A 20,000-nucleotide genomic window follows, 5' to 3' on the forward strand; every position below is an offset into this window, starting at 1 on the left:
CCTTCAACCCGCTTCAGAACCCCTTCAACCCGCTTCAGAACCCTTCAACCCGCTTCAACCCGCTTCAGAACCCTTCAACCCCCTCAACCGGCTTCAGAACCCTACAACCCGCTTCAACCTGCTTCAGACCCGCTTCAGAACCCTTCAGACCCCCTTCAACCCCCTTTAACCCGCTTCAGACCCGCTTCAGAACCCTACAACCTGCTTCAACCCGCTTCAGACCCGCTACAGACCCGCTCTAGACTCAGAGGCACCATGAGTGTGTGGTCTAACGGCTCCTCGGTGGATCTCCTCGCCGGGACTGAGTCGCCTCCGCCGGGCTCTAACTCGTCGTCTAACCGCTCCGCCGGCTCTCTGCTCCAGCATGACGCCGCCCCGCTGGACCTGCGCCGGGCGGTGCCGGTGGGCATAGTGCTGGCCTCCTTCATCCTGTTCGCCATCGTGGGGAACATCCTGGTCATCCTGGCGGTGGTTTGTAACCGACACCTGCGCAGCCCGACCAACTACTTCATCATCAACCTGGCTATAGCAGACCTGCTGCTGGGCACCACCGTGCTGCCGGTGTCCGCCACGCTGGAGGTCAGTACATCTAGTAATAATAATAATAATAATAATAATAATAATAATAATAATAATTATAATAAACATAATAATAATTATAATAATAATCATCATCATCATAATAATTATTGTTATAATAATAATAATATTAATAATGTGTTATGCTACATCTAGTAATAACAATTATAATAATAATAATAATAATAATAATAATAATTATGTATTATTCTACATCTAGCACTAATAATAATAATAATAATAATAATAATAATAATAATAATAATAATTATGTATTATTCTACATCTAGCACTAATAATAATAATAATAATAATGTATTATTTTACATCTAGCACTAATAATAATAATTATGTATTATTCTACATCTAGCACTAATAATAATAATAATAATGTATTTTACATCTAGCACTAATAATAATAATAATGTATTATTCTACATCTAGCACTTATAATAATAATAATAATAATAATGTATTATTCTACATTTAGCACTAATAAGAATAATGCATTATTCTACATCTAGCACTTATAATAATAATAATAATGTATTATTCTACATTTAGCACTAATAATAATAATAATAATAATGTGTTATTCTACATTTAGCACTAATAATAATAATAATAATAATGTATTATTCTAAACCTAGCACTAATAATAATAATAATAATGTATTATTCTACATCTTGCACTTATAATAATAATAATAATAATGTATTATTCTACATTTAGCACTAATAATAATAAGAAGAATAACATATTATTCTACATCTAGCACTAATAATAATATTAATGTATTATTCTACATCTAGCACTAATAATAATAATAATGTATTATTCTACATCTAGCACTAATAATAATAATAATGTATTCTACATCTAGCACTAATAATAATAATAATAATAATGTATTATTCTACATCTAGCACTAATAATAATAATAATAATAATGTATTATTCTACATCTAGCACTCATAATAATAATAATAATAATGTATTATTCTACATCTAGCACTAATAATAATAATAATAATAATGTATTATTCTACATCTAGCACTCATAATAATAATAATAATAATGTATTATTCTACATTTAGCACTAATAATAATAATAAGAATAACGTATTATTCTACATCTAGCACTAATAATAATATTAATGTATTATTCTACATCTAGCATTAATAATAATAATAATGTATTATTCTACATCTAGCACTCATAATAATAATAATAATAATGTATTATTCTACATCTAGCACTAATAATAATAATAATAATAATGTATTATTCTACATTTAGCACTAATAATAATAATAATGTATTATTCTACATCTAGCACTAATAATAATAATAATGTATTATTCTACATTTAGCACTCATAATAATAATAATAATAATAATAATGTATTATTCTACATTTAGCACTAATAATAATAACAATAATAATAATAATGTATTATTCTACATCTAGCACTAATAATAATAACAATAATAATAATAATGTATTATTCTACATCTATTAATAATAGTAATAATAATAATCATAATAATTATAATAACTTATTATTCTACATGTTTACTTTATTTAAACTTATTCTCTTCTACTGGCTATTTCTTTAGTTTAACTATTTTATTGTTTAGTATATTTAGTTTTTTCTGTAATTAGTATTTTGTTCATGATTTGGGTAAAACTGTGGTTATATAGGCAGGAAGGACTAGCATGCACCTGGGTGGGCTGATGGCTTTAACCAGAACCAGAACCAGAACCAGAACCAGAGAGGAGAGGAGAGACGTCCATAAACAATCAGAAACACTGAAAAGAATAATAATAATAAAATAATAATAATAATAATAATAATAATAATAATAATAATAATATTTTTATTTATATAGCACCTTTCAAAACAAGATAACAAAGTGCTTTCGACTTTTTTCTCGTTAAATTATGACTATATTCTCATAATATTAAAACTCTTATTTTCTTGTTAAATTACGACTTTATTCTCGTAATATTACTACTTTTTTCTTGTTAAATTATGTCTTTATTTTTGTAATATTACAACTTTTTTTCTCGTTAAGTTAAGACTTTATTCTTGTAATATTATGATTTTTTTTCTCGTAATATTACGACTTTTTTTTTCTTGTTAAATTATGTCTTTATTTTTGTAATATTACAACTTTTTTTTCTTGTTAAATGATGTCTTTATTTTTATAATATTACAACTATTTTTCATAAAGTTATGTCTTTATTTTTGTAATATTACAACTTTTTTTCTCGTTAAGTTATGACTTTATTCTCATAATATTAAAACTTTTTTGTTCTGGTAATATTCTGACTTTATTGTGTAAATCTCAGATGTTTTTTCCTCAATGTGGCCCTAATACTCCGTAGTACCTTGTCTCTTTGGCCCTCACTGCATTAGACTTATATACTATATACTTAGACTATAAACTGTGTTTCCTTCATAGACTGTATGAGTTAAATACTGGAGATGATACATAATACTTTTATACTTCGAAAATGAGTCATGGCAGAAAAATGTTGATAAGTATATGGAAAATATATAAATAAAATAGGCTGTTATCTGGGTTATAAAATCATTCTGGACTGGGTTATCTCCTCAAACGGGTTTAATTTAATTAGATTTTGGCCGTCTGACAACTTTCTCCATCTAAGCAAAGACCTCCTCAAAGCTCTCCTCAAAGAGGTCCTCTAAGACCTCCTCAAAGACCTCCTCAAAGACCTCCTTTAAGACCTCCTCTAAGACCTCCTCAAAGAACTCCTCTAAGACCTCCTATAAGAGGTCCTCTAAGACTTCCTCAAAGACCTCCTCAAAGACCTCCTCAAAGACCTCCTCTAAGACCTCCTCAAAGACCTCCTCAAAGACCTCCTTTAAGACCTCCTTTAAGACCTCCTCAAAGAACTCCTCTAAGACCTCCTATAAGAGGTCCTCTAAGACTTCCTCAAAGACCTCCTCAAAGACCTCCTCAAAGACCTCCTCTAAGACCTCCTCAAAGAACTCCTCTAAGACCTCCTATAAGAGGCCCTCTAAGACTTCCTCAAAGACCTCCTCTAAGACCTCCTCAAAGACCTCCTCAATCAGTCTGGATACTAAAACCACATCTCAACATACCACTTTTATTATATAATGTTCTTAAATATGATTTACGTCTGTCGTCATGAACATTTAAACATGAACACGTCAGGCAGGAAGAGGTTCTGGACTCCTGGGTGTTTGAGGTACTTCCTGTCCCTGCAGGTTCTGGACTACTGGGTGTTTGAGGTACTTCCTGTCCCTGCAGGTTCTGGACTACTGGTGTTTGAGGTACTTCCTGTCCCTACAGGTTCTGGACTACTGGGTGTTTGGTCGGATCTTCTGTGACGTCTGGGCGGCGGTGGACGTCCTGTGCTGCACGGCGTCTATCATGTCTCTGTGCGTCATCTCCATCGACCGCTACATCGGCGTCCGCTACCCGCTGCAGTACCCGACGATCGTCACCGAGAAGCGGGCGCTGCTCGCCATGCTGGGCATCTGGATCCTCGCCACCGTCATCTCCATCGGCCCGCTGCTGGGCTGGAAACAGCCGCCATCAGGGGTATGAGAACTACCCATCATGCATCACTGAGTTAACCTGAGGATCAGTGGTTTTATTAATGTTTCTAACCAGTGACCATCTTCTGGCGTCCTGCAGGACGACACCGTGTGTGTCATCACCGAGGAACCGTTCTACGCCCTGTTCTCCTCGCTCGGGTCCTTCTACATCCCTCTGGCCGTCATCCTCGCCATGTACTTCCGTGTCTACGTCGTGGCCAAACGCACCACCAAGAACCTGGCGGCGGGTATGATGAAGGAGCGTATGGAAGACTCCAACGAGCTCACCCTGAGGATCCACCGCAGGAGCCAGCAGGCCCAGGAGATAGGCCCCGCCTCCTCGGCCGGACGCAGCTCGCTCACCGTCAAACTGCTCAAGTTCTCCCGAGAGAAGAAGGCCGCCAAGACGCTGGGCGTGGTGGTTGGCATGTTCATCCTCTGCTGGCTGCCCTTCTTCCTGGCTCTGCCCATTGGTACGTTCACTGATATTCATCTGATCAATACTAACCATCAATACTATTAGTATCATCGGTACTACCAGTATCATCGGTACTACCAGGATCATCGGTACTACCAGGATCATCGGTACTACTAGGATCATCGGTACTACCAGTATCATCGGTACTACTAGTATCATCAGTACTACTACAGTAGTATCGGTACGTTCACCGTTTCATACAAATATTTTAAATGTACGAAGGACAGAAACTGCCAAAATAAAATGAATCAATAAATCAATAAATAAATAAATGACTCGATAAATAAATAAACATGTCATTAAATGTAGCAAAATGATTACAGTTAATTAATTAAATGTGACATAAATTGATATTTCTACTTGAATTTGCTTTTGTATGGATTTATTTATTTGTGTTCACGCATTTATAATTTTTTTTTAAAAATGAATAAAAAATAAATGAAAAATAAATACATAAATAAAAATAAATAAATTTGAAAATTAAAAAAATATATATTTATTTAAAAAATGACTACAAAATAAATGAAAAAATAAATTCATGAATAAAAATAAATGCATAAATAAATTAAAAATTATAAAAATAAATATATAAATAAATAAAAGTGGAAACTAAACAGAAGAGTAAATAAATAAGGGAATTAGTACAAAGATTAAAAAAAGCAAATTAAAACTATCAATTTATGTCATATTTAATCAATTAATTAATGGCTAAATTATTTTTTTAATATTATTTTGCTACTTTAATGGGATATTTATTTATTTATCGAGTCATTTATTAATTTATTTAAAAAATGGATAAAAAATAAATGCAAAAATAAATTCATAAATAAATAAATTTAAAAATTATAAAAATAAATGCATATATATATATATTATTAATATTATTTTTTACTATTTTTAATGGGACATTTATTTATTTATCGAGTCATTTATATATTTATTTAAAAAAATGAATAAAAAATAAATGCAAAAAAAAATAAATTCATAAATAAATAAATTGAAAGATTATAACAATAAATGCATATATGTATTTATTTTTAATATTATTTTTGCTACTTTTAATGGGATATTTATTTATTTATCGAGTCATTTAATCATTTATTAAAAAAATTATTAAAAAATAAATGCAAAAATAAATTCATAAATAAATAAATAAATTGAAAGATTATAACAATAAATGCATATATATGTATATATTTTTAATATTATTTTTGCTACTTTTAATGGGATATTTATTTATTTATCGAGTCATTCATTTATTTATTCATTTATTTTTTATTTTGGCAGGTTCCGTCCTCCATAAGCGTGAAGGTGTACGAGACATGCTACTAGTAGACATGATATAAACAGCTGGAGGTCTGATATGAATACAAGTCAGATATATATACAGCAGTATATAATGTATGGGTACGTGAGAGTGTATATAAGTGTACAGCACAATACTATAGTAAATCATATAGTGATATATCCTGTTTATTCCCTATTTAACAGTCCCTTTAGTGTGACTGATGGTGAGACAGCCTTCAGACACGGCACATTATTTTACTTTTCTTCATATTTTAAATATTTGTCCTGAGCAGCGATGCCTCAGGTCCCACATCGTCGACCAATCAGCAGCCAGAGTTCCTGGGACTGAAGATCAGAGTTGATGGGAGGAGATCAGGACAGGAAGTGATGGATGAAGTCTCCCTGATCACAGCTGAGCCTCAGATCAGTTCAGTTAGTCTACGTCAACACTGAGCGGACTGATCTGAGATCTGCTCCTTTAAAGGGAAGACAACCAGAGACGGTTTCTCCTCTTCACACACTCTGACGGAGGTCCCTGAACGCAGCACATCATGATGATCTCTCACTGCTAACTGTTGACCCTGAGCACAACACAAACCAAAACCCCGTCCTCATACCTCAGAACAGAGGAGTTGCTGGTCTACCGCTGCATCCACCGGTTAGATCAGAGGTCAGCAACCTGCGTCTCTTCAGCTTCTCTCCAGCGGCTCTCTGTGGATTATAAAAATGGAAATGAATAACTGTTCTTTGTTTACATTTTCATTTTTATTGATCATTGCTGTAGGTCTATGGTACGACGGAGTATTAGGGCCACATTGAGGAAAAAAATACATCTGAGATTTAGAGAATAAAGTCATAACTTTACGAGAAAAAAGTCGTAATATTATAAAGTAGTAATTTTACATATTATTTTCTTTTTTCTTGTTAAATTATTACTTTATTCTCGGAATATTACGAGCTTTTTCTCGTTAAATTATATTACGAGAATAAAGTTATGACTTTATTCTCTTAATATAACGACTTTTGTTACTTGTTAAGTTATGACTTTATTCTCGTAATATTATGACTTTTTTCTCGTTAAATTATGATTTTATTCTCTTAACATTGTGACTTTATTGTGTAGATCTCAGATGTTTTTGCCTCAATGTGGCCCTAATACTCCGTAGTCCATTGTCTCTTTGGCCCTCACTGCATTAGACGTATATACTATATACTGAGACTATAAACTGTGTTACCTTCATCATAATGATCACATGTTTTGCGGCTCCAGACACATTTTTCTGGGGGTTTTTTTGCCTAAAATATTTCTTTAGATAATAAAGGTTGCTGACCCCTGACCCCTGACCCCTGACCCTTAACCCCTGACCCCTGGGACAGACCAGCAGATGTCTGATATTCTGAGACGTCCTGTCTTCCTGTTATTTGTCCATCAGCAGCTCTCTGATCTTAATGCTGAGCTTTAGTTTCCCTCCATGTGTTTATCTCCACTCAGACTTCAGTGTAACGTCTCTCTGTAGTTTTATTGAGTGTCTCAGAGACACAGGGTTGGTCTTTATGCTGAGTCATGATCTGCACGGCGTCCTCAGTAAATCAGCGGCGAGGACTCACTGAACCTCCTGCTCTTGTTTAGGTTATCCTGAGCTGATGTGGAGCTGATGTGGAGCTGATGTGGAGCTGATGTTGAATCCTGTAACATGAGGGCAGAGACTGATCCCGGATCAGTGGATGTATTTACATGAAGAACGTGGCAGAAACCCAAAACACTATTAAACTGAACCCAGAATAACTCCTTCCTCTCTCTGACGGGAGAATCACCATACTTGGAGATACGTGGTTTTTACAGGACAGCGGTGCATCATGGGGCAGGTGTCACATGACCTCAGGTCAGCTTCTTCATATATAGTCAGAGACGGCCGCCTGAGGCGCAGGATGGCCCTACAAGTCCATGTTCAGGGAGAAATAATCCCCACCAGTCTGATTTATCTGAAGAACAGCAAAAACCTGATCCCCCACAATCCTCCAGGATAATCCAGGATCCCCCACAATCCCCTGAAAACCTCCAACATGCCACAGATCACCTGCTTCATCTACGGGTCACCTCCTCTGTGATCCTGACAACACAGGAGAGGAGACAAGGAGAGAACAGAGGAGACAAGGAGGGGAGAGAGGAGATAAGGAGATGAGGAGAGGAGAGGAGACAAGGAGATGAAGAGAGGCGACAAGGAGATGAGGAGAGGAGACAAGGAGAGAAGAGAGGAGACGAGGGGAGAGAGGAGACAAGGAGATGAAGAGAGGAGACAAGGAGATGAGGAGAGGAGACAAGGAGAGAACAGAGGAGACAAGGAGGGGAGAGAGGAGACAAGGAGAGAACAGAGGAGACAAGGAGAGAAGAGAGGAGACAAGGAGATGAGGAGAGGAGAGGAGACAAGGAGATGAAGAGAGGCGACAAGGAGATGAGAGGAGACAAGGAGAGAAGAGAGGAGACAAGGAGATGAAGAGAGGAGACAAGGAGATGAGGAGAGGAGACAAGGTGAGAAGAGAGGAGACAAGGAGATGAGGGGAGAAGAGATCAGAGGAGAGAAGAGAGGAGACAACGAGGGGAGAGAGGAGAGAAGGAGAGATGAGAGGAGAAGAGAGGAGACAACGATGGGAGAAAGGACAGAAGGAGAGAGGAGAGGAGACAAGAGCTGCATCTCATTTCACCATTTTTAGCCTCCTCGTCTCCTCGTCTCCTCGATCCTCCGGCTGTGACCCAGAAACCGATCTCAGTGCTCCATCTTGAAGGACCTCCCAATTCCTAAAATGCATCTTGAGGAGCGAGGAGGCTTTAACGGTGTTAACTGTAGGAGTGAACAACAGACGGACCATGTTGATGGTGAAGTGATCCAGCAGCAGAAGGACCTGCAGGAGCTCTGCTTCACACACCGTCTCTGAAGGAGTCTGACACTGAAGGAGTCTGACTCTGAAGGAGTCTGACTCTGAGGGAGTCTGTCACTGAAGGAGTCTGACTCTGAAGGAGTCTGACTCTGAGGGAGTCTGACTCTGAGGGAGTCTGACTCTGAGGGAGTCTGACTCTGAAGGAGTCTGACTCTGAAGGAGTCTGACTCTGAAGGAGTCTGTCACTGAAGGAGTCTGACTCTGAAGGAGTCTGACTCTGAGGGAGTCTGACTCTGAGGGAGTCTGACTCTGAGGGAGTCTGTCACTGAAGGAGTCTGACTCTGAAGGAGTCTGACTCTGAGGGAGTCTGTCACTGAAGGAGTCTGACTCTGAAGGAGTCTGACTGAGGGAGTCTGACTCTGAAGGAGTCTGACTCTGAGGGAGTCTGTCACTGAAGGAGTCTGACTCTGAAGGAGTCTGTCACTGAAGGAGTCTGACTCTGAAGGAGTCTGACTCTGAGGGAGTCTGTCACTGAAGGAGTCTGACTCTGAAGGAGTCTGACTCTGAGGGAGTCTGTCACTGAAGGAGTCTGACTCTGAGGGAGTCTGACACTGAAGGAGTCTGACTCTGAGGGAGTCTGTCACTGAAGGAGTCTGACACTGAAGGAGTCTGACTCTGAAGGAGTCTGACTCTGAGGGAGTCTGACTCTGAGGGAGTCTGACTCTGAGGGAGTCTGACTCTGAAGGAGTCTGACTCTGAAGGAGTCTGACTCTGAGGGAGTCTGACTCTGAGGGAGTCTGACTCTGAGGGAGTCTGACTCTGAGGGAGTCTGTCACTGAAGGAGTCTGACTCTGAAGGAGTCTGACTCTGAGGGAGTCTGTCACTGAAGGAGTCTGACTCTGAGGGAGTCTGACTCTGAGGGAGTCTGTCACTGAAGGAGTCTGACTCTGAAGGAGTCTGACTCTGAGGGAGTCTGTCACTGAAGGAGTCTGACTCTGAGGGAGTCTGACTCTGAGGGAGTCTGTCACTGAAGGAGTCTGACTCTGAGGGAGTCTGACTCTGAGGGAGTCTGTCACTGAAGGAGTCTGACTCTGAGGGAGTCTGACTCTGAGGGAGTCTGTCACTGAAGGAGTCTGACTCTGAGGGAGTCTGTCACTGAAGGAGTCTGACTCTGAGGGAGTCTGACTCTGAGGGAGTCTGACTCTAAGGGAGTCTGTCACTGAAGGAGTCTGACTCTGAAGGAGTCTGACTCTGAAGGAGTCTGACTCTGAGAGGGGTTTATAACACCTGACAACAAACCTCAATCAACTTTCTGCATTCATTAGAAAGAGTTTTCTTTTGATCATCTGTTATTCGTTAACTTTTATCAAGGATCCAGTTAAAGTCAGAGAGAGAAGGAGGGTCTGTCTTTTATACCTTTTACATCATTTATCCTCATTTCCATTCAGTCACATGAGGCTGATAATTCCTGAGCGTTGGGTTTGATATGAGTTACATCATTTACATTTTCCCTGAAACATTCAGCCTAATACATAACTTCTACTGTCAGAATATCAATAACTACAGACGCTAATAATGATTAATAATATAAAGATATTGATCCAGCAGAGATGGTTCCTGGTCCTCTAAGCAGGACTCAGTCCACAGTAGAGATGGTTCCTGGTCCTCTAAGCAGGACTCAGTCCACAGCAGAGATGGTTCCTGGTCCTCTAAGCAGGACTCAGTCCACAGTAGAGATGGTTCCTGGTCCTCTAAGCAGGATTCAGTCCACAGTAGAGATTGTTCCTGGTCCTCTAAGCAGGACTCAGTCCACAGTAGAGATGGTTCCTGGTACTCTAAGCAGGACTCAGTCCACAGTAGAGATGGTTCCTGGTCCTCTAAGCAGGACTCAGTCCACAGTAGAAACACAGACCAGCTGTTATTCATGTGTAGGTGTTTGTTCAACAGGTACCAGACTACAGAGAGGAAACACTGCTGCTCTGATAACTCTGTTTCTTTATTAGTATTAGATCAGTTCAGACACAAACTCCATCTAAAGTCTCTACAGCTGTTAAAACCCACTGACAGCTGAGGGACTAAGACGAGAGGAGAGGAGTCGAGGAGAGGAATCGAGCCGTATAAAATCAGAAATGGGAAAGGCCCAAGGATTTCCAGGTGTAACAACAACAACAACACTGATGATGTCACTGATCAACACCCTCCAGCCAATCACAATCAAGTGTTTGAAAGCTCCTGATGATGATGTCACTGCCCCCTGGTGGTGAAACGTGAGCTGCAGCTGATCTGTGTTTCATTAAGCTGCTCTACATCCAGATATATACTTTATATATTGTGATGTCACAGAGGGGAGATACATTCCCTCCCGGTGGCTGCAGCTGCAGCAAGGACTACAACCCATCATAGCACCCACTCAAAGACTACAGAACCCAGAGTCAGCAGGGCCGTCAGGACGAAGGCTGCTGCCCAGCTGAACTGAGGGAGCTGATTGCCCCGGTGGGGGAGCGGTGAGGGAGGTGAAAGTTGGAGATGCACAGAGAGAGAAGCCCGTCTGTTGTTGTGTCACAGAGAAGACCTTGAATGAGAGAATACGTTAGAACACCTGTTTGTTTGGTTTACTGGCTGAGAAGACTGAAGACTGAATACACAGAATCTAAGTCTGTCTTCATCTCCTGCACCCACACCTTTAAAGCTCCAAGAGAAGAGCTATATATATATATAACGTTAATCTGTGTGTGTGTGTGTGTGTGTGTGTGTGTTCAGGTTCCTTCAACAGCAGTCTTCGTCCTCCTGAAACGTTCTTCAAAGTGATCTTCTGGTTGGGATACTTCAACAGCTGCCTGAACCCCATCATCTACCCCTGTTACAGCCGGGAGTTCAAACAGGTACTACTACTACTACTACTGCTAGTACTACTGCTAATACTACTACTACTGCTACTAGTACTACTACTACTACTACTGCTAGTACTACTACTACTACTACTACATCATCTACCCCTGTTACAGCCGGGAGTTCAAACAGGTACTACTACTACTACTACTGCTAGTACTACTGCTAATACTACTACTACTACTACTAGTACTACTACTACTACTACTGCTAGTACTACTACTACTACTACTACATCATCTACCCCTGTTACAGCCGGGAGTTCAAACAGGTACTACTACTACTACTACTACTAGTACTACTACTACTACTGCTAGTACTACTACTACTACTACTACATCATCTACCCCTGTTACAGCCGGGAGTTCAAACAGGTACTACTACTACTACTGCTAGTACTACTACTACTGCTAGTACTACTACTACTACTACTACTACTAGTACTACTACTACTAGTACTACTACTACTACTGCTAGTACTACTACATCATCTACCCCTGTTACAGCCGGGAGTTCAAACAGGTACTAGTACTACTACTACTACTAGTAGTACTGCTAGTAGTACTAGCTGCTAGTAGCTGAGGAAACAGGTAGTACCAGTTCTGAATATTTGTTATTGATAATGTTTAGAGCTGCTCATGTTCAGTAGTGATCAGAGGTCTGTACTATGAAGCCAGTTCAACATCTCCAGCCATTGTCTGGCTTCACTAACTCTAACAAACGAGATCTCACTAAGCGGTCCTATGAAGCTGGTTATCAACCCAGAGTTTCTCTGTCTGGTTATGAGCGCGTTCACATGAACGAGGAGGAGTTAGCAGCATCTGACCAATCACAGACATGAACCAGACTACTGACCAATCACAGACACGAACCAGACTACAGACAGACAGACAGACACATTTAACAAAGAGTAAACTATATTAGACAAATATGAAGAAGTTAAACTCTTAATCAGACTAACAGTAACAGCTGAAGCTGCTAAATGCAGGAAGAACAGCTGGTAAAAGAAAAAACTCCAGATGTGTGAATGCGTAAATTAACAGACTTATATTAGACTTAGATTAATTTAACAGAACACTTTAAAAAAAAAAGTTAAAAAATATAAATATAAAAATATAATTCAAAGCGGTAAACACCCCCAGCATAAAGTCAGCTGTCCTTCCTTATCTGTCAGTTTAAACTGAGTTGTTTTTAGTCTGATTAGGATTTAAACTTCTTCATATGTGTGATATTATCATACAATCACCACACTGAGCTCTGATTGGTCAGTAGGAGGTGCTTTCAGACGAGTTGATCTCTGATCTGGAACATAACCTGCTCCAGAGCAGGTTGGCTGTTCAGCATCAGTTACCATGGAGATCTACCCAGCATCAGTTACCATGGTGATCTACCCCGGTAAGAAGTGAACCAGCTTCGTAGTACCGAAAACCCAGAGTTAACCCTGAAGTTACCTCGATAACCACAAATCCTGCTTCGTAGTACAGGCCTCTGGTTCCGGTACCAGACGGGCTCTGGTTCCGGTACCAGACGGGCTCTGGTTCCGGTACCAGACGGGCTTTGGTTCCGGTACCAGACGGGCTCTGGTTCCGGTACCAGACGGGCTTTGGTTCCGGTACCAGACGGGCTCTGGTTCCGGTACCAGACGGGCTCTGGTTCCTGTACCAGACGGGGCTATGGTTCCGGTACCAGACGGGCTCTAGTTCCGGTACCAGACGGGCTTTGGTTCCGGTACCAGACGGGGCTCTGGTTCCGGTACCAGACGGGCTCTGGTTCCGGTACCAGACGGGGCTTTGGTTCCGGTACCAGACGGGGATTTGGTTCCGGTACCAGACGGGCTCTGGTTCCGGTACCAGACAGGGCTTTGGTTCCAGTACCAGACAGGGCTGTGGTTCCGGTACCAGACGGGCTGTGGTTCCGGTACCAGAGCGGCTCTGGTTCCGGAACCAGACCGGCTCTCACGTTGTTTGTTTGTTTTGTGTGTTTCAGGCGTTCATCCGGATCCTTCGCTGTCGGTGGCGGCGGCGCCGTCAGGGCTGGCAGGCGTACTGTAACTACCGCGGCCATCAGGGCTCCAACACCTCGTCCTTCCTGAACGGCAGCCAGCAGACGCTGTCCTCTGTCGGCGCCAGCCCGCGCTGCGTGGCCTCCAGGCTCCGCCCCCCGCCGGGCCCATCCAACAGAGACAGAGACGTCCTCCCCAGGCTGGCGGGAAGGTGGCGGCCCACCCCGGTGTCCTCACTCGCCAAGGATGCCGGGACGCCGCGATGATTGGTCGGCCTCGGGTGGCCACGCCCCCACCCTACCGCTGACAGGAAGTGGTTTTACAAACACGTGCCGGTGTCACCGCTGACATCACGAGACGCTTCGTTTACTCACTCGTACAGGTGTGATGACAGCAGCTTGAACCACCTGATGGTTCTGAGATCACATGACATCGACGTCACCTGACTGCTGAACCACTGAAGAGGATCTGAAATCAGTAAATCATCCTCAACATTCACTGAAACCATCTGACACGTTTCTCTCTGTAAAATGTTTCACAATAAGAGTTCCTCATTTAAAATTAATACAAATAATCATGAGAAAACGTTCTAGCTAATTATAGACGTTTTATATATTTAGTTATTGTTGTGTTATTTAATGGCGTTTAATTAGTCTCACACAAAAACCAGGTGCACAGCATGTGGGAGGGACGGGGACGGGGACATTTATTTATTGTCATGTAAAAATAGTATTTTGATGATTAAGAAAAACCTTTCTCGCTCGTTAGCGAGCGAGCTAACTCAATTTAAACAGCTAATTCCTGTTAGCTGGCTAGCTAGCTAATGAAAGCTGAACCTAGCTTACTGGCTAATATTAGCGTAGCATTTATAAGAGCTTTAATGTCTCTGACTGAACATCTGTTTAGAGCTTTAATGTCTCTGACTGAACATCTGTTTAGAGCTTTAATGTCTCTGACTGAACATCTGTTTAGAGCTTTAATATCTCTGACTGAACATCTGTTTAGAGCTTTAATATCTCTGACTGAACATCTGTTTAGAGCTTTAATATCTCTGACTGAACATCTGTTTAGAGCTTTAATATCTCTGACTGAACATCTGTTTAGAGCTTTAATATCTCTGACTGAACATCTGTTTAGAGCTTTAATGTCTCTGACTGAACATCTGTTTAGAGCTTTAATGTCTCTGACTGAACATCTGTTTAGAGCTTTAATATCTCTGACTGAACATCTGTTTAGAGCTTTAATGTCTCTGACTGAACATCTGTTTAGAGCTTTAATGTCTCTGACTGAACATCTGTTTAGAGCTTTAATATCTCTGACTGAACATCTGTTTAGAGCTTCAATGTCTCTGACTGAACATCTGTTTAGAACTTTAATATCTCTGACTGAACATCTGTTTAGAGCTTTAATATCTCTGACTGAACATCTGTTTAGAGCTTTAATGTCTCTGACTGAACATCTGTTTAGAGCTTTAATGTCTCTGACTGAACATGTGTTTAGAGCTTTAATATCTCTGACTGAACATCTGTTTAGAGCTTTAATGTCTCTGAACATCTGTTTAGAGCTTTAATATCTCTGACTGAACATCTGTTTAGAGCTTTAATGTCTCTGACTGAACATCTGTTTAGAGCTTTAATGTCTCTGACTGAACATCTGTTTAGAGCTTTAATGTCTCTGAACATCTGTTTAGAGCTTTAATATCTCTGACTGAACATCTGTTTAGAGCTTTAATGTCTCTGACTGAACATCTGTTTAGAGCTTTAATGTCTCTGAACATCTGTTTAGAGCTTTAATATCTCTGACTGAACATCTGTTTAGAGCTTTAATATCTCTGACTGAACATCTGTTTAGAGCTTTAATATCTCTGACTGAACATCTGTTTAGAGCTTTAATATCTCTGACTGAACATCTGTTTAGAGCTTTAATATCTCTGAACATCTGTTTAGAGCTTTAATATCTCTGACTGAACATCTGTTTAGAGCAGTAAGCCTTGTTGTGTTTCATGCAGTGCAGAAGGTGTTTTCTGACATTAGTCATGAATGCACTTCGGTTTCACTTGAACCCTCCACAGCCCACAACATCTGCATCTGTGTCTCTGCTATTGGAGATGTCTGACCCAGCACACTCAACACACACTGAGCTCTGTCTCCTCATTTCTAGTGCAGGCCACGGAGCCGCTGTCTAAAAGCCCACCAATCTGTCTGCCGGCTGTCTCAACGGTTGTATACAAAACACTGTTACTGACCATTAAATGCTGTGTTCTCTGAAATATCACTTTGTCATCTCCTTCTTGTTCACAACAGTAACTTTACACTGACTGAAGATCATCTGCATCTGAACTGCCGGGGACAACACTCTCCGTCTCTGGAGGACTGGCTAGTTGTCCGTCTGAGTAGGGCTGGATGTGCAGGAGTAGGAGAGGCACTGAGAGCGTGCTGCGTCTGAGGCAATCTGTGATGCTGTGGTCTCTGGAATAGCATGAGAAGCACAGGGTCACCAACACAGTGTGTCTCTGTGCTGTGACCTCTGCTGTCACAGACAGGACACATGTTGCAGTGGAGGGTTTAAGGAGGACTGGGTCTGTTGATCATGGAGGAGCTAGGAGAACATGTCTATCAGGTGAGACAGTGATGTGTCATCAGGTGTACTAGATAGAGAGACCAGAGGCTGAGAGGCTGGGTGGGGTTAACACATTGAGGGCTCGGCCTCGCCTCCACAATGGACTGATTATTCACACTATATTCTGGCTGTGACATGCAACGCCGTGGGATCCTGTTTTCTCTTATACTTTCAATCGTGAGCTCTCGCTGGCGGCTCTCCAGCATGCCCTGCACCTCCACCACAGACCATCTCTCCACAGGCTTGCTTCTGAAGAACGTGTTTAGGTGCTCATCACGGCAACGACGGACGAACTGCATCGCTCCTTCAAGTCCAGGTTCATCGACCCAGCGACTCCTCCAATGTAGACAGTCAACAACATGCTCCGTAGCTTTATTAAGCCGGCGCCAATAGTCAAACGCACTCTCACCAGTGCTGGGCAAAGTGGAGTAAAAGTCCAGTAGTGGAGTTGATGAGGAGACGGCTTCACCAAAGTGCTGTTTGAGAATATCCAGCATGGCGTCTGGGTTACTCTAAAGGTTGTAGAAACTGTTTCTCATCGACACTTTGACTATTTCCTTTGCTTTACCTGCAAGTCTTTCCATTATTTCCCCAAAACATTGCTTTGTTTGGACATGTCTCCTGCATAGAGAGGCTGTCATGACATCTATCCACTCAGACACTGTGCATCAGTCAGTGTGATCTCCTCTAAAGGTTGTCTATGTGTTTATCACTAATAATAAACTGTATACAGGATGTTCTGGTCTGTAATGTATTCATCAGGCTTTTTATCTATAATAACTATAACTTTCCTTTTCCTAATACAGTAATATGAACTTTATTCACAGTGGATTGAATATATGTGATTTCATCTGTCACATGTTATTCATGTTGGTGTCTAACCCTTGTACAGTGTTTCTGTAATCTTAATAATCAGACAGACTTCCTCTAACTTTTACCAATAATACTAAAATACACCTGACAGAATGAGAAAGGAACAATAACAATGAATTTCCAGTTAAATCAACACGTTTTATTTTGAAGTCACAGTATAAAGCGGAAGCCTTGTGGTAAATACAGGAACATGACGTAGCTCTTTTCTGATTGGTCGATGATAGATATTTGATCTATTATTATTATTATTATTATTTATTTAATGAATAAATAAAATAAATTAACAAATAAACAATGAATACAAAATAAATAAACAAATAAAAATAAATGTAAATTAAGTAAATAAAAAATGAATGCAAAAATAAATAAATACATTTAGAAAATAATAAAATTACATAAATGAATAAAAGGAAAAATTTAACAGAAGAGTAAATAAATAAGTGAATTAATACAAAGATAAATAAATAAAGAAGCACATATAACTGAAACATCAATTTATGTCACATTTTATCAATTAATTAATTAGGTAATTCCGATTTAATCTCACATTTTATTTTGAAATGTCTAAACTATTATTATATATAAAATGTTATTGTGTCCAAACCTTGTACTCGTGTTTCTGTAATCGCAATGATCAGAGAGACTTTTTGTTTCCTTTTAACTTTTACCAAACAATACAAAAATATAATTTACTGAATGAGAAAGGAACAATAACAATCTATTTCCGGTTTAATCGTGTTGTTTTATTTTGAAGTAGCAGGATAAAGCAGAAGCCCTGTGGTAAATACAGGAACTTGACGTGGCTCTCTTCTGATTGGTCGATGGTAGATACGCTCGCTGTGACCAATCAGAGAGCAGCTGGTGGATATATAAAGCCGGTGTCGGCGCCATCTCAGCATATTTCTCTGTAACTCAACTTAGAAAGCAGCTAGAAGATGTCTGGACGCGGAAAAGGAGCGGGAAAGGTTCGAGCCAAGGCGAAGAGCCGCTCCTCTCGGGCCGGGCTTCAGTTCCCCGTCGGCCGTGTCCACAGACACTTGAGGAAGGGTAACTACGCCCAGCGTGTCGGTGCCGGAGCTCCGGTGTACCTGGCGGCGGTGCTGGAGTATCTGACCGCTGAGATCCTGGAGCTGGCCGGGAACGCTGCCCGCGACAACAAGAAGACCCGTATCATCCCCCGTCACCTGCAGCTGGCCGTCCGCAACGACGAGGAGCTCAACAAGCTGCTGGGCGGAGTGACCATCGCTCAGGGCGGCGTGCTGCCCAACATCCAGGCGGTCCTGCTGCCCAAGAAGGCCGAGAAGGCCAACAAGAAGTAGACTCCCGGAACAACAACAACAACAACAACGGCTCTTTTAAGAGCCACACACCCACAACTAGAGACAAACTCCTCATTTACCTCTTCTGAGTCTATAATATAAATAATGTCTAATATTTACATATCAAACTATGGTTATTAATAACAACGTGAACCCCTTAATTAACATCTATAGAGCTGTGCCTATATATTATACGTCTTATATTTGTCTGTATATATACAAACAAATATAAGAAGTATAATATAACTAAACTATAGAGACTAAAACGAATAAATAAATATATATATTTAAACAAATATAAGTAGAATATAACTAAACTATAGAGACTAGAATGAATGAATGAATGAATGAATGAATGAATGAATGAACCTGTGATTCTGCAGGAGGCGCTGCTGAGTCTGGCCCCGCCCACTGCGGTGATGTCCCTGTCCTCTCCTACGTCCGCAGGTCAGATATAAGAGGCGGCGGTCTCAGCTCTCAGCTTTCAGCTCAGATGCCTCAGCGCCAGCTGGGCTCCTCCTCCTCTCAGCTCTCATTACATCATGTGATCACAATGAGCGGCAGAGGAGGAGCTGAGAGGCGGGAAGATTCTCCAGAAACATCCAGAAACACTGAACCCGCCATGTGAAGCAGATCTCCGGCTGATCTAGAGGAAAGATGAGAGAAGAGATTTACTGAAGTTGAAGGTGTAACTTCACCCTCAGATCATTAGGTTGATTAAACAATCAGATAATAATATTACCATAATAATACTGAGCTTAAAAAAACAAACTTGATGAAAAGTGAATCTGAAGACACAACCACCGTCACCGTGACGACGACTAAACTAAACACAACCACCGTCACCGTGACGACGACTAAACTAAACACAACCACCGTCACCGTGACGACGACTAGACTAAACACAACCACCGTCACCGTGACGACGACTAGACTAAACACAACCACCGTCACCGTGACGACGACTAAACTACACACAACCACCGTCACCGTGACGACGACTAGACTAAACACAACCACCGTCACCGTGACGACGACTAGACTAAACACAACCACCGTCACCGTGACGACGACTAGACTAAACACAACCACCGTCACCGTGACGACGACTAAACTACACACAACCACCGTCACCGTGACGACGACTAGACTAAACACAACCACCGTCACCGTGACGACGACTAGACTAAACACAACCACCGTCACCGTGACGACGACTAAACTAAACACAACCACCGTCACCGTGACGACGACTAAACTAAACACAACCACCGTCACCGTGACGATGACACGGACGACTAAAATAAACACATGAAACTCTTCTTTTTTTTCTTTTTTATTCAAAGATACACAATAGTGTCGTATCGATCCGCTAGTGATCGGTTCATTCGTGATTCAACGGCGTCGATGACGATCCTGCGTATGATGGTTATGATTATGGATGCAGCGATACCGATGCCAGTATCAGGTTCGGGTCCGAT

General features: G+C 40.8%; 3 protein-coding genes across 3 annotated transcripts; all 3 read left to right on the plus strand.

Annotated features, from left to right (window-relative positions):
• The first annotated feature begins 6 nt into the window (after positions 1-6).
• LOC119476344 (alpha-1A adrenergic receptor-like) lies at positions 7-15,028 on the plus strand. Its single transcript, XM_037749776.1, has 5 exons — positions 7-579; positions 3,928-4,179; positions 4,276-4,648; positions 11,578-11,699; positions 13,693-15,028. The coding sequence occupies exons 1-5, from the start codon at positions 256-258 to the stop codon at positions 13,972-13,974; spliced, it is 1,353 nt and encodes a 450-aa protein (XP_037605704.1). The 5' UTR covers positions 7-255; the 3' UTR covers positions 13,975-15,028.
• Positions 15,029-18,085: 3,057 nt separating this feature from the next.
• LOC119476185 (late histone H2A.L3) lies at positions 18,086-18,566 on the plus strand. Its single transcript, XM_037749422.1, has one exon. The coding sequence runs from the start codon at positions 18,136-18,138 to the stop codon at positions 18,517-18,519; it is 384 nt and encodes a 127-aa protein (XP_037605350.1). The 5' UTR covers positions 18,086-18,135; the 3' UTR covers positions 18,520-18,566.
• A 728-nt stretch (positions 18,567-19,294) lies between these two features.
• Positions 19,295-19,834, plus strand: LOC119475964 (uncharacterized protein P19A11.02c-like). Its single transcript, XM_037749116.1, has one exon. The coding sequence runs from the start codon at positions 19,295-19,297 to the stop codon at positions 19,832-19,834; it is 540 nt and encodes a 179-aa protein (XP_037605044.1).
• Positions 19,835-20,000: the final 166 nt, after the last annotated feature.

This window comes from Sebastes umbrosus, chromosome 17 (assembly GCF_015220745.1).
Source record: "Sebastes umbrosus isolate fSebUmb1 chromosome 17, fSebUmb1.pri, whole genome shotgun sequence".
Lineage (NCBI taxonomy): Eukaryota > Metazoa > Chordata > Actinopteri > Perciformes > Sebastidae > Sebastes > Sebastes umbrosus.